The 18,345-nt window shown below is 33.6% G+C and overlaps 1 protein-coding gene across 5 annotated transcripts in view; it reads left to right on the top strand.

The window, feature by feature from the left end:
* The window catches only part of ASCC3 (activating signal cointegrator 1 complex subunit 3), a 377,366-nt gene that overhangs the window by 22,516 nt on the left and 336,505 nt on the right, over window positions 1–18,345 (top strand). For all 5 annotated transcript variants that reach the window (XM_054490290.2, XM_054490292.2, XM_063666450.1 and 2 more), the window contains one exon: window positions 9,984–10,543. In XM_054490290.2, coding sequence (XP_054346265.2) covers window positions 9,984–10,543 — 560 coding nt within the window. The remainder of the gene's footprint in view (window positions 1–9,983; window positions 10,544–18,345) is intronic.

Genomic DNA, 18,345 nt, shown 5'->3' with positions numbered 1-18,345 from the left:
TATATATAGTGATATCTCATGAAGATTAAAATGTACTGTCAAATGTGTCAGCTAAAGAAATACACATGATGTGTGTGTGTGATCAAATGTTTATAATGAGTGGATTAATAAATATGAGAAGATAGCATGATTTGTTGTAAAGTAATAAAGGTTTAAAAATTACATGATTATTCAGTAGAGAAAAAGTATTTTATGAATATCTAACATTACTTATGATAAAAAATCTCAGCAAACTAGGAATAGAAGGGGATTTTGTTAATCTGATAAGCAGTAGCTATAAAAAACTTGGAACAAACATACTTAAGGTACAAAGTTAGAAGCGTCCCTGAGGTACGGAATTAGACACAAATGCCTATTACCACTTCTGTTTCTCACCGTATTAAAAATCCTTGCTAACATGATATGGCAAGAAAAAGTAAGGGCATAAAGACTGGAAAAAAAAAACTTTTCAATTTTTCACATGACTGTACCTGTAGAAAATGAATTTAACAAGGTTAATATAAAAATCAATTTTATTTCTACTTACTAGAAGCACATTAAAAATTACACTTATCTTTATGTAACTTAATACATTTTACCTTAAATTTTATAAATTTTAATTTATTTTACATTTACAAAAGCATCAAAAACATCAAATACGTAGGAGTAAATTTAACAAAAAATAAGCAAGACTTCTTCATGGAAAACTAAAATATTGAGAGAATTTAAAGAAGATCTAAATAAACGGGGATATACCAAGGATTGGAAGACTCACTATTATAATGATATATTTTTTACCCAAATTGATCTGTAGATTCAATGCTATCCCAGGCACAGTCTTATGTTTGAGGGTGTGTGTGTGTATATGTGTGGAAATGGACAAGGTAATATGAAAGTTATATGGAAATTCAAAGGCAAAGAGCAGCCTGGTTAACTTTGAAAAATAAAAAGGGAGAACTTACTCTAGTAGATATTAAAACTTATTATAAAGATAAGTAGACAGCGTGGTGTTGGTCCAAGAATAGGCAAATGGACTGGTATGACAGAGTATAGCCCAGAAACAAACCTACAGATAGAAATATACTTGATTTATAATGAAGGCCAAACAATAGTGAGACAAGGCTATTTTTTCAGTATATGGTGCTGGGTCAACTGCATATACAGATGAAAAAAAGTACCTATTTTACTAATAATTTTTAACAGCCTACAGAATTAAGCATGGTACACAAAACAATACATCTTCTAAAAGATGTAAAAGAGTATCTTCAGGATCTTGGTATGTGCGAAAATTTATCAAACAGAGAACAAAAAGTACAAAGGGAATGATTAAGTTGGACTGTAGTAAAATTAATACCTTCTATTTATTAAGAGTAAAAAGGCAAAACATAGAGTGGGAGAATATAGCTTCAAGATATATAGCCAAAAAGAGAGCTTTTATCCAGATTAAATACGAGCTCCTACAAATCAATAAGGAAAGGACAGATAATCCTATATAAACATGAGTAAAAACTTTGAACAAGGACTTCACAGGAGATAGTTGACCAGTCAACATGAAAAGGGCTTCAGCTTCATTGGTAGTCAAGGAGATGCCACTGCATGCCTATTAGAATGGTTAAAATGTAAAAGACTTACACATACCTATTGTTAGGATCAAGAATGTGAAACTAGAATTTTTGTCCACTGCTGCTAGAGTTTACAATTGGTACAACCACTTTGAGTAACTGACAGTGTCTATTACCTACTGTGGTTGGACAAGTGAAATTTTAAATCTTAGAACATAAATATCCAATAAAAATGCTTGTACGTACATGTATATCAAAAATAGGTGCATTCATGGCAACACTATTTGTGATAGCCTTAATGTAGAAACAACCCAGTTCATTGTTAAAAAGCTTAAGTTGTAGTATGTAGACTGCCTCATAGCAGTAACGGATTACAGCTATGTATAACATTGTAAGTGAATCTTACAATGTTGACAAAAGAAGCCATACAACACATATTATGATTCCATTAATATGAAACTGAAAACTAGGCATGACCAGTCTGGTTTTAGAAGTCAGGATAGTGGCTGCTCTTGAGGAAGGAGGTAGTGACTAGGAGTGAATATGAGGGAGGTTTCTGGGGAGCTGATAATATTCTGATTCTTGAAGTAGTTAACCAGTTTACACAGGTATGTTCATTTTTTGGTAATTCTTTGAACTGTATGTGTACTGTATATTTTCTTGTTATATTCAATAAAAAGAATTACTATGCTTTTTATATTACATAGATTAAAAATGAAATATTTCAGATTGATAAGTAACACATGCTTGTGTATTTATTTAGCTTAAGGTTTGGCTATCATGGTGAGAACGCCTATGTACCCTGCTCAGGTCCTGGTAACCAGTATCATAAGTATAATAAATTGGTGTTTTTCATTCTTATGCCTATTTTTATATTTGTGTTACATATTTATACATCCATAAATATATGTATTAGGAATATATTCAGCTCAAATATCAAAACCTATTGTAGTGATAAAGACACCAAGTGGGTTAATTTGTTTCATCTGACAAGTTCCCTATGTAGGTCAGCAGCTTGATAATGGTAGGGCTCAAGTCTGTGCTAATGATTTGGCCTTTTCTTCACATTTGTTGCCTTTTATTCACCAGATATCTGCTCCACATCTAGGCATTATATCTGTGTACTTGATGCAACTATATTTCTCGTACTGTCTTTGCTTTTCAGATTCCTAACTTTTTTATAGTTTGGGATAATTTCAAAGTATCAGTTAATATATGTGGGTACAAATTCAGTTCTGTCAGTTACTAGTGGGTAGCTAATTAATATCACTAAACCTCTTTTCTCTTCTATAATATGGTGATAACAGTTCTCACCCTCTGTAGTTGTTGTGATGTTAAGTAGTAGTATAAAGTGCCTAGGGTTAAACTGATAAGTGGCTGTCAATTAATAATTTTATTATAAGTTAGATGTGCTAATAACCATTAGTAAACAAATAGTTGCTTCTATGGGTTAAATGTTATGACAGATGTAATGTGTCCAGTGATGTACTGGTTCAAAGGGCAGGAAACTGCTTAGGTAAGTCAGGAAAGAATTCATAGAGAAGGTAACATTGGACAGCATTATATTGTGTTTTGAATGTTTCAAAGACAGAGGTGTTATATTTATGTCCATTTTACAAGAGAAATTTAAAAAAGCTGGATAACTAAAAATCAAGAGGACTTTGCAAATGTATCAGCTGTGTAAATAGGCAATTCAGATTACCTGGGAATATAGCTAAACAATTGTAAACAGAATGGATACTGGCTGGATACAGTGGCTTACGCCTGTAATCCCAGAATTTTGGGAGGCCGAGGTGGGTGGATTGCTTGAGCTCAGGAGTTTGAGACTAGCCTGGACAACATGGTGAAATCCCATCTCTACCAAAAATACAAAAACAATTAGCCAGGCATGGTAGCGCACGTCTGTAGTCCCAGCTACTCGGGAGGCTGAGTTTGGAGGATGGCTTGCATCCACGAGGCACGGGCTGCAGTGAGCCAAGATTGTGCCACTGCACTCCAGACTGGGTGACAGAGCCAGACCCTGTCCCTAAAAAAGAAAAAAAATAAAAGGTTCTTGACAATTTGCTTTAGTTTATTAGTAGATTAGTTTTCATTAACAAATTATGATTCCTTAAATATAAGAAAATTTAAAATTGCATTCCTTAGTAGTGGCATTTTAAAACTGATACTTTTAAATAGTATTACGAGTATAATATTAATAAGCATCCGATAAATGGATGCAATACTGAAGTGTTGCACTGAAGTGAAAATAATCTTTTTTGTTTGTTTTTCCTTGGATGTTAAAACAATCTAAAATGGAAGTTAAATCTCAGTGAGCTATATGATTTGTTTTAATTTCCTTAGTGATGCTCAAAATGATGGTTTTATTATAGGAAGCTTTTATATGAAGTCTAATTCAAACTTTTATGTTAGCTATTTGGTTGCTTGGGAAGTTACATTGTAATTTGATGCAGGATTTTATACTACTGGAAAGGTAATATAGTGGCTGGTTGCTGCCTTAAAGTTGCAAGTTGAGTATTCACATTTTGTAATGAATGTACATAAAATTAAATGGCTGTTTTTAAAACATAGGGAAATGCCTTGAACTATTTTTAATCTTTTGTACTACTACTCTTTTTTTCTAACAAATATCTTTGTTTGCTTTCCTTTATTTGCTCATCCCAAAGGCAACAGTTTTTATGTAAATGTAGTAATAATTTTAACATTTAAGTAACTCCTTCAAATCACTATATTGAACATTTCTTGAATATTTTGCCGGTTTAATGCAAGGTATTGCTAAAGGTGCTTTCATGCACAGAAAGAGTAATATACTCTAAAATACATGAGGCTTATTATACTAAATTACATTACTTAGGTAATTTTAAAATTATATCACAGAAATTGTTCATTTTGTTCCCCGAAAAGCCACATGGAAAATGTCTACCTCTGTTATGTCAAAAGTTTGATAATTTTGTGATCATTTGAAAGATGGTTTAATACTCTCCCCCTCAAAAAAAAAAAAAAAGTACCTGGCTTGTTCTTGTAGCATCAGTATGTTATGTAATCTCTTTGTATCTGAGTTTTTCTGTAAAATTGAGGAAAATATTAGCAAGATTCATGAGACTAGTTTAGATATTGTACTTGTTTAATAATTATACTAATAGGAAATGAACAGGAATATATAGAGGGAAAAATTATGGGGACATGGTATATTTTATATTCAAGTTGAATCATTTTTGCATTTTGTTAAATAATGTACTTTGTTGTATCTAATGTTGTAGGTAAGGTCCTGTATTTTACATATTTGTAAAAGAAAACATCATCATACTTGTCAGATTCAAAAAAATGAGCTAATCTCTGAGGATTTAACTGGTCAAGGAACCCATTTGTTGACAACTTCTAAATTGAATACTTATTGGCTGGGTACAGTGGCTCACGCCTGTAATCCCAGCCCTTTGGGAGGCCAAGATAGGTGGATCACCCGAACTCAGGAGTTTGAGACCAGCCTGGGCCACATTGTGAAATGACTCTACCAAAAAAATATAAAAATTAGCTAGGCATAGTGGTGCGTGCCTGTACTCCCAGCTACTGAGGAGGCCGAGACTGGAGAATCACTTGAGCCCAGGAGGCGAAGGTTGCCGGAGCTGAGATCGCGCCACTGCACTCCAGCCTGGGTGACAGAGCAAGACTCCATCTCAAAACTGCACTCCAACCTGGGTGACAGAGCAAGACTCCGTCTCAAAAAAAAAAGGAATATTTATCAATTATGGATGCAAGTGATTGATATTTTAATTCAATCTTTAATTAAAATTTTCTACTCATCCTTTTTCCAAGATTCCTCAACTATTAAAGTAGGCTACAGAAAAAAGTGACAACTTACAACCACTTAATTCTTAATATTTTGAATCAAAAGAAAACAGATGTAAATTGTGTGTTGAGGATGACTGACAATTGTAACCATCATTTAACTCTTTGATTTTAAAAAATTATTTTATAATCTTATAGTGACAATCTACCACATATATCGTTTTATATGGTAAGGTTCTATATAAGGTTTTTTTTTTAAGTTTGAAAATTATTTATAATAAAAGAGCACCAGTCAGCCAGCCAAGTTGAGTTCTGATCATGCTCTGCTACTTAATGGTGATTTTTGGCAAGCCTCTTCCACTTTTGACTTTTTTTTTTTTTAATTCTGGGAAGTGCCTTATAGTTTACTGTGAATTTCACATCCCATTTCCTCTCAATATAACTGCAAAGTAGGGTGAGTATTTCGTCTTAATAAAAGTATTGTAGGGACCTTCTAAGTGCATCCTTTTAAATATATTACAGTTGAAGTGCCAGGTGGGTAGAGCCAGTTTTCCGGTTTACAGCTTATGTTATTCAGTGTTTTATGGATAGAAAGATACCCAAGTATGTAGGTTTCTAGAGTACCTTCTTTAAAAGTTTGGAGTTCTGAAGTTTTATATCTTAAGTTTTATATAAACTTTTCATCAGTTGATTAGTGTATCAATTTATCTGTGGCCAAATCTAAACTTAAAATCCTGATTCCTCTTCGAAAGGTGACCATAGTGAGTGATATGAAGCAGACAGAAAAAGCTTTAAGAATTGGGTGCAAATGTTAACTTACCAAAGATCATAAACCTAATCGTTTGTATTATTACTTAAATTACATATAGAATATAAAGGGAAATGAACAAAAGGCTATTCTGGAACAGGATTCTCACAGTTAATGTAACATGTTCAATTTTGGATTTAGTGTCAGAAAACAGAACATGACTAACACCTTTCTACTTTAGAAGTGTACCACACGCGTTGTCCAAAGCCATTCCATCTACCCCTTCTGATGTGGCCAATTGGGTGGTGGTTCAGCCGGCTAATAGAGGATCGCTTAGTGTTTCCCTTCCAATTACATTTTTGTTGAGGGTAAGTTGGGCCTTGGATAGCTTTGGCTAATTAGACAACTGACTGCATCATTTTCTTCAGGTATTTTGTCTACATTTTACAAACTTCGTACATTTTAATCACCCGAAAAACACTGAGTGGGCTGTACCAGCAAGTTGTGGTGCATCCTTTGCGGCCGCAGCACCTGGGATCCTTCGTCTGCTCCAATCTGATCTGGGCTCTCATCCGGGCAGCGTGCTAACAGCCAGTCTCTTACGCCTACATACGTCATCTCATGCAGACATTGTGCTGGAAAGCATGTCTGTGCCCTTTAGGGAAGACAAGCCGGGGTGGTTGCAGGAAGGTGGTGGAAGTGGAAGTTACCGTCTGATGTTTTAGCGCCCTGGAAAAGTTCATTGTTTTCAGAATGCTGTAGTCATTATTTCTGTTGTGTAGCCATCCGTGTCAACAAATAGTGTTGGCTAGTGGAACTCCCAGAACAGTAAGGCATATAGAGATTCTCTGTTGAGAAACTGCTCTGTGGTATGAACACGTGTCCATTTCACATAGGTTGTGCAGAAGGAGAGTTAGTAATTAGGGTAGAGTATTAACATTTATGAAACACCACAACCCAGCTAGGTTTAAATTTTTTTAAGTATTTGCGATTTTTGAAATTATAGATTTAAGTTAATGGTTATTAAAAATTTGAAACTCCAAAAAAGTTGCCTTTGATCTTTGTTGATGTTTCTGTGAGTCTACAATTATTTTCTCTTCAAACATGGGCTTATAACTTTTTCAACCACTATTAATGGACTTTTTCAAGGCAAGATATATAAATCTGCTGCACTATATTTGGTGAATGTAATATATGGCTATATCAGAATTCAACCAGTAACCTAATAATGGATATTCAAGTTAATTACACTTTTACATTACATAATAAGGCTGTTCTTCCATTATTTTATTTCTTAAGGTGACCTTATTTTTAAAATTTATTTTGTAAACAAGAATTAGAAATAAGTCTACTTTCTAGGAATTTACAGGGAATCAGTGTGACATAGGGGAAATAACTTGTTTAGGAGTTAGAAGACTAATGTTAATCTTGTTTAATGATGTAATAGCTGTTTGATCTTTCCCTAATTACTCAAATTCTGTTTCCATTTAACATCTATAAAATGGAGATACTTTTGTTAGGACAAAGTGAGATAATTATGTGAAAGTTTTTTGTAAATTATTATTTTTAAAAAAATCCCAAGATGCAAAGTGTTAACAATACTGTCTTTACAAAAAATGTATATTTACAATGGTAGATAATGTTTGTAAATGTGAATTCCATTTTTGCTCAGACTTTAGTGTCAGTTCTATCAACCCTTTTAAATTATCTGTAGAAGTACCATAATCCCCAAATTATCCAAAACCTGTTTTACAAGTTATAAGTAAAATGTATAGAATGAATAAATAAATGTACATAAATGCTATTGAATTAATTTAAAAGCACTATTTATAGAAGATTTTCATATATTTTCTTAAATACTAAAAGAATAATTGTATGTCAGATAATTGTGTAAATTATAACAGTAAAAGTAGACTTCATACGTGAACAAATTGGAAATATACGTTGTAAAATTGCTTATTTTCCTACATATAAACTGTTAATCTTCTACACATGACTGAATAGCAGATAAAGTAAAAAGTGACTCAGGCAGTTTGATGTAGTATAAAAATACTAGCCTGGTGTCAGTGAGGCCTGGGTCTAGTTTAAATCAACTAATCTTTGTGGAGCTACCTATTTGGGGCTAAGTACAGTGAGGAATACTACAGTGGTATTGTCATCAGTACCACTGTATTTGTACAATGTACTCAACATTGTACTCATCTTGAAAGAGGCAATTGAGCTATATTCTGAAACATGGGTAGGATTTGAACAATCAGAGGCCATGAAGAAGAATCAGTATGATATAGAAATAGGCATAGAGTGGGGTAGAACGTGGTTTTTGGTTAAGAAATTCTTTTTGGCTGGAGCAGGAAATGTATAATAGCCAATAAGACTGGAAAATAAATTGCTGGGGCCAGCTTCTGGCAGTGTAGGAGCTTGGATCAAGCTATAGTAAGCTGAGGAAGATTTGTGAATAATGATACTGGAGTCATATTTCCTTCTTTTCTTTTTTTTTTTTTTTTTTTTTGATGGAGTCTCAATTCTGTCACCCAGGCTGGAGTACAGCGATGCTATCTCTGCTCACTGCAACCTCCGCCTCCTAGGTTCAAGCGATCCTCCTGCCTCAGCCTCCCGAGTAGCTGGGATTACAGGTGTGTGGCACCACACCCAGCTAATTTTTGTATTTTTAGTAAAGATGGGATTCCGCCATGTTGGCCAGGCTGGTCTCGAACCCCTGACCTCAGGTGATCCACCCACCTCGGCCTCCCAAAGTGCTGGGATTACAGGCGGGAGCAACTGCAGAGTCATGTTTTTTAGAAAGATACCAGTATTCATTACATTATTAACTTTACCAGTATTTAGGTAAGTCACATAGCTTTTGGGGCCTTTTGAAGATTTAAATTCTTCTTTTCTTCTCTAAGAATATTCTTTGAAACCCATGTCAGAAATACAGATTCTTTTTTTTATTTGAGAAAATTGGATATGAGAAAATGCCTTAAATAAATCAGAGGCTGATTCTTCTTATATTTACTTCTAGCCTCTTTTAAACAGGAGCTTTCTTTTTTATTTTATAATATGACTAACTTTATCTTCAGCTTAGTAAATATCCTTGATGGTATTAAATGTTTTTGAATGAGAACTATAGAAGTATTTCTTGCCATCTCAGGTTTATGGTACAAATTGGAAAGAAAATTATAGATTTTTGAGGTTTCCTTGAAGCTCCAAAAATCTATAATTCAGATGGTTTTCTGTACCTTACTTTGGTTTATTTAACTAGCTCATCAAATCAATCTTTAAAATTAGTTTTAAAGTGAGTTTTAGCTAGTGTCTTAAGTTGTTTTTAGAAAGAAGTGGTAAGGATTGTTACTAGGTAGTTTCTGTACTTAGATACATAATAATTACCGATAATGATTTATTTACCTAAAGTAGTTCTTTGGGAAATAAATAGTTCTTCAGGAATGGGTTGGTTCCTGCTCCTTAAATTGGCTATCTGTCTTTATTGCTATGTTTTTGTTGTTTTTTTTTTTTTTTACAAGGTCTCACACTGTTGCCCAGGCTGAGTACAGTGACACAATCATGGCTCGCTGCAGCCCCAACCTTCCAGGCTCAAGCAATCCTTCGACCTCAGCCTCCTGAGTAGCTGGGACTACAGGTGCGCACCACCATGCCTGGCTAATTTTTAAAAATTTTTGGTAGAGATGGTTCTCACCATGTTGCCCAGTCTGGTCTTGAACTCCTAGACTCAAGTGATCTTCCTGCCTTGACCTTCCAGAGTGTGGGGATTATACGGAGCCATTACACCTGGTCTATTGCTATGATTTGACTGTTAGATTTACTCAGGAGAATATTTGTGGTAATTTTTTGGAAGATTGTAACTTGAACCATGATTCAATTGAGCTAATACTGTTTCTTTTGTCTTTGAATAGTTGGAACTGATAATGGGAGAGAAGCAATTGAAAGTGGGGCTGCATTTCTCTTCATGACATTTCACTTGAAGGACTCTGTTGGTCACAAGGAAACAAAGGCTATCAAACAGATGTTTGGCCCCTTTCCATCATCATCTGCCACTGCAGCTTGTAATGCTACTAATCGAATTATTTCTCATTTTAGTCAAGATGATCTTACTGCTCTTGTGCAGATGACAGAAAAAGAACATGGCGATAGGGTTTTTTTTGGTAAAAATTTAGCATTTTCATTTGACATGCATGATTTGGACCACTTTGATGAACTGCCAATAAATGGTGAAACTCAGAAAACTATAAGCCTAGATTATAAGAAGTTTCTGAATGAACATCTCCAGGAGGCTTGCACCCCAGAACTCAAGCCTGTGGAAAAAACAAATGGCTCCTTTTTGTGGTGTGAAGTTGAAAAGTACTTAAATTCAACTTTGAAGGAAATGACTGAAGTGCCAAGAGTAGAAGATCTTTGCTGTACTTTATATGATATGCTTGCTTCTATTAAAAGTGGTGATGAACTTCAGGATGAGGTATAGTTGAAATGATTGATTTTTTTATATTAATGTAAACTATCTTAATGAAATAGTGTTTTTAAACATGGGTGGTTAGCAAACAAAGTTCTTTAATGTTCTGTATAGTAGTTGAATCTATAGCCAAATGGTTTCACATAGCAGGCCTGTATATACGTTCCCAATGGATAGTTACAGGAGGTCTGAAAGTGTAATGAGTGTAGCAGAGGAGTCAGCAGACAATAGTTGGGTGTCCACATGCTCTGGTTACTGGGACAGTGCTGGTTTGATGTCAACTTAATTTTAATACTGGACAAATTGAATGAGTAACATATTTCATGAAAGATTAAGAGGGATGGCCTACTGTTGTAGAAAGGACAGGCTTTGAAATCAGTTTGTTCTTCCCTTTCCACTTACTGGTTGTGACACTTTAGGTAAATTAATCTCTCAGAAGCTCAGTTTTCTTGTTGGGCTATCTCAAGGAGACACCAATATCAAGATAGATAATTGTTATAAGGATTGAATGTGATATATGCAAAATGGTAAGTAACATATTAAATAATCATTATGTGGTAGCTGTGATTATTTTTGTTGTTATTATTGGAATTAAGAATTTTTAAATCACATTGAGTATCAGAAATACAGAAAAAATAGTAGCTGTATTTTTCAGAGAAAAATTAATTTAGAGAATTAGCTAAGTAGGTATTGAAGGACTTAACCCATAGGTGTTATGCCAACTAGCATTAGTTTGGAAGTAAGATATTATATCATTAATTCTGTGATCAGTCTTATTTACCTTGAATGTTTTACACTTGGTTTAATTTTTATCAGATCTGTTCTTACTATTTTCTCTAACATTCTGAATATGATATTGTTTTAAAAATTGTGATTTATGAAGAAAATTTTACTAATGTTGCTCATCATAATTGAATACATAGCAGTTATCCAATTATGATTATAATAAACTGAAACTTATAAATATTTAATTAATGGATATTTTATTTTCTTAGTAAGCCATAAAACCATTACTTTCACTTCTGAATATCTATAGTAAGTTTGTATTTCTTAGTCTTTCACCACAATTTTCAAGTATGTAACTGAATCTGATTGTTGGAAGGGGAATATTTGTTCTAGATTTTTTTCATAATAGTTTCATTTGTCATATATTTATTGGATGCTTATTGTATTGCTAGGTACAGTGCTATTTACTGAACATAAAAGGATGAATAAGATAGCAAACTTGTTCTCAGAATTAATTGTCTAGCAGGAGGAGACGTGTCAACAAGTAATTGTACTGAAATATCATAGGTATTATAATACTACATGCAAAGAAAATGGGTGCATAAAAGAACAAGTCATAGATTTTATAGGGGTGTTAGTATGTAGGAAAAGTATGCATAGAGAAGGTTAAGTTTAAACCAAGTCTTAAAATATGACTAGATTTAACTCTTTCAAGTGGACCAGAAAGTTAGGGAGCATATTTCAGGCGTGAACACTGTTTTCAGAGAGCTGTAGCTCTGTACAGCAAGCATGCAAGATGCAAAGGTGGAGTGCTGAGAAACAAGGGTATGCAGATAGCTAAGAGCCAAATGAGGTGAGGGCTGAGCACCTTGTTAAGGTGTATGACAAGCCACACTGAAGCCTGCATAGTCTGGTTCAATGATTTTTTTCAACTAGGGTTAATGGATAGTTTAACATGTAAGGTGATATTTCACATCCTGTCAGTGGCTTGAGTGGTAGTTCTGTATGGTTTTATGTAGTCAGTGTTTTGGTTTTCTTGTTTGTATATGAAAATGGACAATCATTATCATAATTTTTGTTCTGCAGTATAGGTTATTCATGCTTTATATTTTAGTTATAATTCTTTGCTGTTATATGTTATATTCTGTTGTTATGGCAAATTTTCAGTATAATTTTCAAGTGATGCTTCAGTAGTTTTCTACAATTGTTTCCCTACAGTTGTTTCACTACAATTGTTCTTGACCAGTGTTGTTTTCACTTTAGGGTGTGCTATATCTTATGTGTTGTCTATTTACTTCTAAATACTTAAGCCTGGAAAGAGGATAATTAAAAAGGCAATCAGTTCATATGATAACAGTTAATTTCTATTTCTTTTTAAGCTTTTACTTGACTCTTTATTTAAATAGGAATATTTATGTAGCATGCTGTGTGCTCTTGCTCCAGAAATGTAGCAGAACCATGGGAATATTTTTACATATAATCTAAGAAAAGCATATAAAGCCACTTCTATGCTGATGGCAAAAATTCTTCTCAACCTGTGGTTTCCCAGCTCTGAATAGTTAATTGACCTAATGACTAATTGATGATAAATCCATTTTTAACGGCTAGGTATTAAAAGTCTTTTTAAAAAAGACCTTTATGTTATTGTTAAACTAGTATTAGAAACATGGGAATGTATATTCATATGATTACATTTACCACAAAGACTGTAAGAGAGGTTTCTGAGTGAAACGTGGAGAGGAATAAGACTAATGACAATAGTAATAATAATAACTGACATTAATATATGACATAAGGCATTATGTTAAGTGCTTTATGTGCATGACTTCGTTTAATCTTTATAGCAGTGCTTTGAGATAGGCAGTGCTGGATTAAGATGTTAGAAGCCCTAAGAACTGAAAAGGTTACACTCCTCCTTTCCCATATGTGATTAAAAATTTTTTTAAAATAGCATACTAAAGCAAACATAAGAAAATCTAAGAAAATTTCATTTATTACCGTGGTGACAAAGTTGATGTCTTTTTCAAACATCAAGTTCCATTTTGAGAAGTTTTTCTAACTTTCCTGGTCGGCTTTGCTGGTACCTTAAGTAAATGCTTTGTCTGTCCCATAGATTATTGCTCACTGGTGGCAGGTATTTTATAGATTAGCAAATTGAGTTTAGAGATGTTGGGAAATTTGTCTGGAGTTACAGAGTAGATAGTGGATCCAGGATGTAAATTCAGACATTCTGACAAAGTACACAGGTGCACTGAAGTTTAAGTAGATTTGTACATATTCCTGTGTTTTGAAGCTAAGCATCTTAAATTCATGTAGGGGAATTATTGACGTCTACTCTTAATTCACAATTTCTTTAGAAACAAGATATTTTCCTTCTAGAGTTTCAAATAGGGAATTGGCTGAAATAAAAGGATAAAACTTTTAGACCCTGTTTAAGATAAATTTTAATAATTCCTCAAGGAATTTATTACATAGAAAGTACATCTGTGTTCTCCTGTTTTAGACCTCTTTAAGATAAGTTTTAATTATTCCTCAGGGAATTCATTACATAGAAAGTACATCTGTGTTCTCCTGCGTGTTGTACTAATAAAACAACCCACTTCTTAGCTTTTGCCAATATCATGCCCTTTTCCCTCCCTACCTTGAGCCTCTATGTTACTTTCTTCTAAGAGCATTTCTTCTTTTGGCTTCTGTAATTTTCCAGGTAAGACTGTAGGCATTATGATTAAGCCTTAGAATTTGATTGGCTAGAAATCTTTAAGGTTCTTTATGTTCTTGAATTTTATTCACTTTTAGAAGTGCATTTTAACACCCGGAAGTGAATAAGACTTGAATACTCCATGTTATCTTCTTAATCAAAACCTGTCCATTATTGGTACAGATTATTTTCCTGCTGTTGCTGTTTCAGAACCAGAATTGTAGCAGTAGGGTTCGTTCTACTGCAATGGTATAATTATGGACTTTCAACAGAAAATTTTGCCCTAGAAAGTAGTAGTATTAACAACAGTAAAGCTACCAGGTTTTAAGTGCCTGTTATGTATGGACCCGAACCAGGCTTTCTTCTTTGACCTAACTAGCTTCTTCACAGTCCTGCAATGTGTAGGAGTGATATCCTCTTTATAAAGGTGAAAAAAACTGAGGCTCACTTGTTTACTAAAGTCGCAAAGCAAGAGAGTGGTAGAAATTCTGGGACTTTTGTTCTCAGTGTAGATCTACCATTCCTATCTAGTATGCCATCAGATTTTTTGAAGAAAAGAACATTAACTGGCAAGGCTCTTTGAAGGAATTTCTTTTCTTATAAAGCCAGGCCAAATTTTGTCTCTGTTTGCTGATGTCTTATTGACTATGGGCAAATTACTAAGCTCTTGTGAACCCCATTTCTCTAATTTGTGAAATGTTTGTTTCACGGTGTTGCTGTGAGGATTCGTGAGATAATATATATGAGACATAATGTTTCACAGACCAGGTTCTCAAGTGTTTGCACCATACAGTTGCACAGTCAAACTTTTATTTAGGTGTATACCTTATATGTCAGTAAATAAATTTTTATCTATGCCTTCTTATCTATGGATGTTTCAAATAATAAAATGATGTTTAAAAGCGAGGTCTTAATTCAGGGAATTATTTAGTTTTTTTAATTTTTTTCCTGCCTGGCTTTTTAATGTCTGACTACCCTAAAGAAAATCTTTTGGATTAAGTTTTTGAAGTGAGTTCTGATATTAATAGTTCTTGTTAAGATGGAAAAGATGTTAATAAAAAAACACGAGAAATATGTAAAGTGGGATCTGAAAGGCTAGCATATTGGAGATGTATTGAAGTATACATATCTCAGCATTATTTCAATATTACATGCTATTTGCAAAGCTATTAATGCTGATGTAAATATTAATAGAGTTATTGTGTAATCAGTTTTTAGAAAAAGAGAATTTTGAGTTTTATTGATACAACCATAGTTTGCTTTTGTGCAGATGGGCGGCTGCTTTATAGCATTTGTGATTTGACATTTGCTGTTAGTATTATCTCTTGACTCTATGCAGATGGCGTTACTTGACCCATGCAAGTTCATTTCTGAACCTCCGGATATGTGTCTGATGTCAAGCAGTGTGAGTTATTTGGTTAGATTGTCTTCTGAGGGAAGACTGTGTATTTTTTGGAACTTATTTGTGTCAGAAATGATTCTATCATCCTTTGAAAATTTGGTGGAGAATAATTAGCTTGCTTTAATACAATGATTCTCAAGTTTTTTGTTCTCAAAACTCTTGACTTTTAAAAATTACTAAGAACCTCATATAATTTTTCTTTATGTTATTGAGCTCTATTGATATTTACCATATTTGAAATTAAAATTGAATTTTTACTATATTAATTTAATAAATGTCTATTAAATCATTTGTTTTTTAGTCTTTCTTATTATCCTTTCAGAGACAGAGTCTCATTCTGTCACCCAGGCTGGAGTGTAGTGGCATGATCATAGCTTACTATAACCTGTAACTCCTGGGCTCAAGCAATCCTCTTGCCTCAGACTCCCTAGTAGCTAGGACTACAAGGATGCCTCACCACACACAACTAATTTTTTAAAGAATGTTTTGTAGAGACAGGGTTCTGTGATGTTGTCCTGACTGGTCATGAATTCCTGGCCTCAAGTGATCCTCTCGCCATGGCCTCCTGAAGTGCAGGGATTGCAGGCATGACCCACTGCACCCAGCCCCAAATCATTTAAAATAATAATACTAAATCTATCATATTACTATAGTATAAGTAACATTTTTATGAAAAAAAAACTATTTTCTAAAATCAAAAAAAGTATGAAGAGTGGCATTGTATCATATTTTTATAAATCATTTCAATGTTTGGCTTAATAGAAGACAGCTAGATTCCCATATATACTTTTGCATTCAGTATATTCTGATATCACACATTACATTATGTAGCCTCTGCAAAAGTCCACTACATTACACTCATGAGAACATGAGAATGAAAAAGTTAAATAATGTTTTAGTATAATTATGAAAACAATTTTCACCTCATATATCTTCTGTAAGGATCTTAGAGATTCTGGCTCACACTTTGAGAACCTCTCATTTAATGTGTGTATTACAATTTGATAAAGAGGGTGTAGTAGTTTTTTTTGTAACTAGAATAGGGTATTTAAAATGTTGCTGTACTGAAAGATTCACATTAGTGCTTTATGAAAAGGTTCTCCATTCATTAGGTGCTGTACATTGTTTTCAGTAGCCTTAGTACTGCTGAGCTATGATACCATATCAGCCAGATTGGAATTAAAAGTGTCCTTTCAGCTATGAGGACCAATATGTATTGGTTTTTTGTTGTCTTTTCACCAAATAATCAGAAGAGCCTCTACCCCGCTGCCTGAATTGAAAATTATCCTTTACAAGAATGTTTAGAATCATGGAATTTCTCCATCCAGTGTAGTATTTGTGTGTTTGGAATTCTATGGAAATGGTGATCCTCATGTAATGAGGTATACTTATTCTAATGAAGAGCTTCTTTTATTCAAATGGTATCCCATCTCTTTTTGGAGTAGTTATCTTGTAAGTTATTTCTTTTGCTAACTGATAATACTTCTACTGCCATTCAGTCCTATATGTGTGCAATGGGGCAACAAAGTCATAGGCATCAACTCCTATATGACTGTCTTTTAGACATATGATGGGTTATGTTTTTCATTCCTTAGTCTTTTTTGTTTTAATATGCACAACTTCAGTTTTCTTCTATGTTGACATTAATCCATTATCAACACAATTTGGATACAGCTGTTTAGTGTTCTAATAGTACTGACACGTAGAATGCTTTTCCCCATCATCTTCAAAGATGTCACACTTCCAGTTGCTTTGCCAATTTAAGAACTGCTAACCTAATAATCTCATAAGAATTAAGATTATTTTGTCATGATTTTTTTTTGTAAATTCACATTGCCATTTGTTGATATTAAGCTTACAATTAAGTAGTTTTCACAATCCATCACTTTTATCTTTTCTTTTTTCAAATTGGGGACTTTTGCGTTCATCTGACACTTACTATTTTTTAAAAAAATATTTCTCAAGAGATAGCGGTGATTCTGAGATCAAATGTATAAGTGGTTCTTGAACCTCGTGATATGCTCTGTCAGGGTCTGCGTACCTGAACTTATTTGAAGGGCTGGGATGTTCTTTACTACTATCTCCTTTGCTGTAGCTAGCATTCAATATTTATGGGTTTTGCTCCGCTGTTTTCTGTTTTAAGCTAATATTCTCTGTAGGAAAAGATGCAAGCAAAAGGAGTAGTAAGAGAACGACTCTTTTATCTTTCCGGAGGAAAGAACATTCTTTGATTTGTTTCTTATTGTGATTTTGCCACCATTTTTTCTCTTATGTCCAATTTTCTCAGTTTATGGCTACTAATGAAGCCATAGTGTTTTATTAGATACCAATCAATTTTTTCTCTTTTTTTTCAGTATAGTGATGGAAATTTCCATTTTTATTGCCACCCATTTTTTATACAACTTGTTTTCTAATTTTGAAAAATATATCCATAATTTTAGAAAATTTAGGTCTTCTATAAGCAGAATGCAGGAACTATATCATCTGTGAACCCACCATTATTCAGTCATAATCACTGCAAATATTTTGGAGTATATATCTTTTAAAATAAAAACACTTAAAAACTAGGTCACACAGGATATATAATTTTGAACCTGCTTTTATGTTCCTTAACATTTTCAATGAGAATAATCTATAATGTAATAATTTTTAATGGTTGCAGAGTAGTAGTATTATTTGCTATTGAAGATTCAAGTTTTATCTAGTTTTTTGCTATTATAAATAACATTGCAATAAAGACTCTTATGCTAAAATAATATTGCAATAAAGACTCTTACGCTAAAAAAAAAAAAAAAAAAAAAAAAAGCCTGGCGTGGCACGTGCCTATAGTCCCAGCTACTTGGGAGGCTGAGGTGGGAGGATCACTTCAGCCTGGGATGTTGAGGCTTTAGTGAGTCATGACCATGCCACTGCCCTCCAGGCTGGTGACAGAGTGAGAGCCTGTCAAAAACAAAAACAAAAAGACTCTTATGCTAAATATTT

This window comes from Pongo pygmaeus, chromosome 5 (assembly GCF_028885625.2).
Source record: "Pongo pygmaeus isolate AG05252 chromosome 5, NHGRI_mPonPyg2-v2.0_pri, whole genome shotgun sequence".
Lineage (NCBI taxonomy): Eukaryota > Metazoa > Chordata > Mammalia > Primates > Hominidae > Pongo > Pongo pygmaeus.
Note: the sequence above shows the minus strand (reverse complement) of the source record. Positions and strands in the feature narration are given on the sequence as shown.